The following is a 1,747-nucleotide window of genomic DNA, read 5'->3' on the forward strand; positions in this document are numbered from 1 at the left end:
GAATCAAAATATGATAAAATCTGTTAAAGAAAATAATCTGCTCTAGAGCCCAGGTTTGTAAGCCAGTCAACAAGAGTTTTGGAATAAAGAGTAGAACCAATCACGGGCTCTTCCTGCCGAAGCCACTGGGATAATCACGCAGACTCTCACTGGATAATTGTCTCAGATCCAGTGGGGTTTTTTTTAAAGCAGTTTAAAAAAAATTCACTGCCAGAGAAGCTTTCAGTTATGTTTCTGGCCAGTCTCTCTTTCCCAGCAGCTGCTCTCAGCCAATGAAGAAATGAATATATCACGCATTCTTTTTATTATAATCACCATGTACCTAGCAGCTTCAAAACACTGGAAGCTTTTGCAATTACTATCGCCGCCAGAGCCTTGATAATATCTGCTTCATAGTACTCAAAAAACAGGTAGAATGGAGCTGCTCCGTGGGCAAACCCGATGGCACGCTGCCGAGGAGTGACTCCATTCAGGCTTGGCAGAACCCAGGAAGGTGATGCTTCCCAGAAAGGCCGGAACAAATTAAACATCCAGCAGAGAAAAATGTGTGTTGACAAAATGGCCTGAGCCCATTCTTCAAAGTAAAAAATTGAAGCTGTGCTTTTGGTGGATATAGACATGGATCACTGAGAATAGGCTTAGTTTAAAGGGAAAAAAGTAATAAAAGGCCACTCTCTGTTTCTTGTTTCAGCTCCTCTATTTTTTTTTTTTTTTTTTTTTTTTTTTTTTTTTTTGTTGTTGTCCAAGGTTTATTGAAGATATTACAGCACAGCAGAAAGATTCAAACGGCTCCACGTGGTGTTTTGAAATTCATCCCAACTGTAGGCTGAGTGACCTGCAGGTTGGACAGACTGCCAAAGTCCAAGAGTTTCAACATTTCCTTAGTGTCAGGGTCTACTTCAATGATCTCCTGATCCAGGGCTGAGACCTCGGGCACGTAATTATCCCTCCTTTCTCTCTCCTCCTCCTGCAGCTTGATGGAGATGCCTCGCACCGGGCCCCTCTGAATCCGCTTCATCAGGTGTGTGACATAGCCTGCGATCTTGTTGCGGAGCTTCTTGCTGGGGATGATGGCGATCTCCTCGCACACGCGCTTGTTGGTGTGGAAGTCGTTGCCCAGGCGCGTGTAGTACTTCTCAATGATGACCCGGGCCGCCTTCTTCACGGTTTTGGTGCGGACGCGGCCCATGTTGGCGGGTATAGTAAAAGAGCTCAGCTCCTCTATTTCTAAAAAGACTAATACAAGAATACAATCTGAGAGAATTTCTTAGTTAGTACCCAACCCCAACGACACACGTTATGAAGCAGAGAGGCTTGTATCCTTTGTCAAAGAGAAGATACCAAAGAATTCCATTTCTTTATTCAAATTATCTTCTTCTAATATAGTTGGGTAGAAGAAGAATTTTAGAGGTTTCTATTTTGTTTTGTTTATAATGGACAACTTAAATAATCTTTAATCATCTTTCAGCTCTTCTTTCCAATTTACCAAACACTGATTATGCATCTAGAATTTCATGGCAAACAGAGCCCCAGATTTCCAAATCATTCTCAAATCTTCTAGCACATTCCCACTCTATAATAAAAAAAATTTCATAAATGAACCTGCATATGCTATACGAGAAAGAAGAGAAAAACTGAGGAGCTGAAATTTATGCAGGACGAAGGAATTTTACTTAGGATCGAGTTTCAGCTTTCAGGTGTGTGGCTTAAGTACCTTAGTTGAGGAAAGAAAGACCAAACAGTTGTG

At 41.6% G+C, this 1,747-nt stretch overlaps 1 protein-coding gene across 1 annotated transcript; it reads right to left on the reverse strand.

The window, feature by feature from the left end:
• Positions 1–735: 735 nt before the first annotated feature.
• Positions 736–1,215, reverse strand: LOC118357022 (40S ribosomal protein S17). The gene has a single exon (XM_035727813.1). The coding sequence runs from the start codon at positions 1,187–1,189 to the stop codon at positions 782–784; it is 408 nt and encodes a 135-aa protein (XP_035583706.1). The 5' UTR covers positions 1,190–1,215; the 3' UTR covers positions 736–781.
• Between the last annotated feature and the right edge of the window lie 532 nt (positions 1,216–1,747).

Source organism: Zalophus californianus, chromosome 5 (assembly GCF_009762305.2).
Source record: "Zalophus californianus isolate mZalCal1 chromosome 5, mZalCal1.pri.v2, whole genome shotgun sequence".
In the NCBI taxonomy this organism is placed as follows: Eukaryota; Metazoa; Chordata; class Mammalia; order Carnivora; family Otariidae; genus Zalophus; species Zalophus californianus.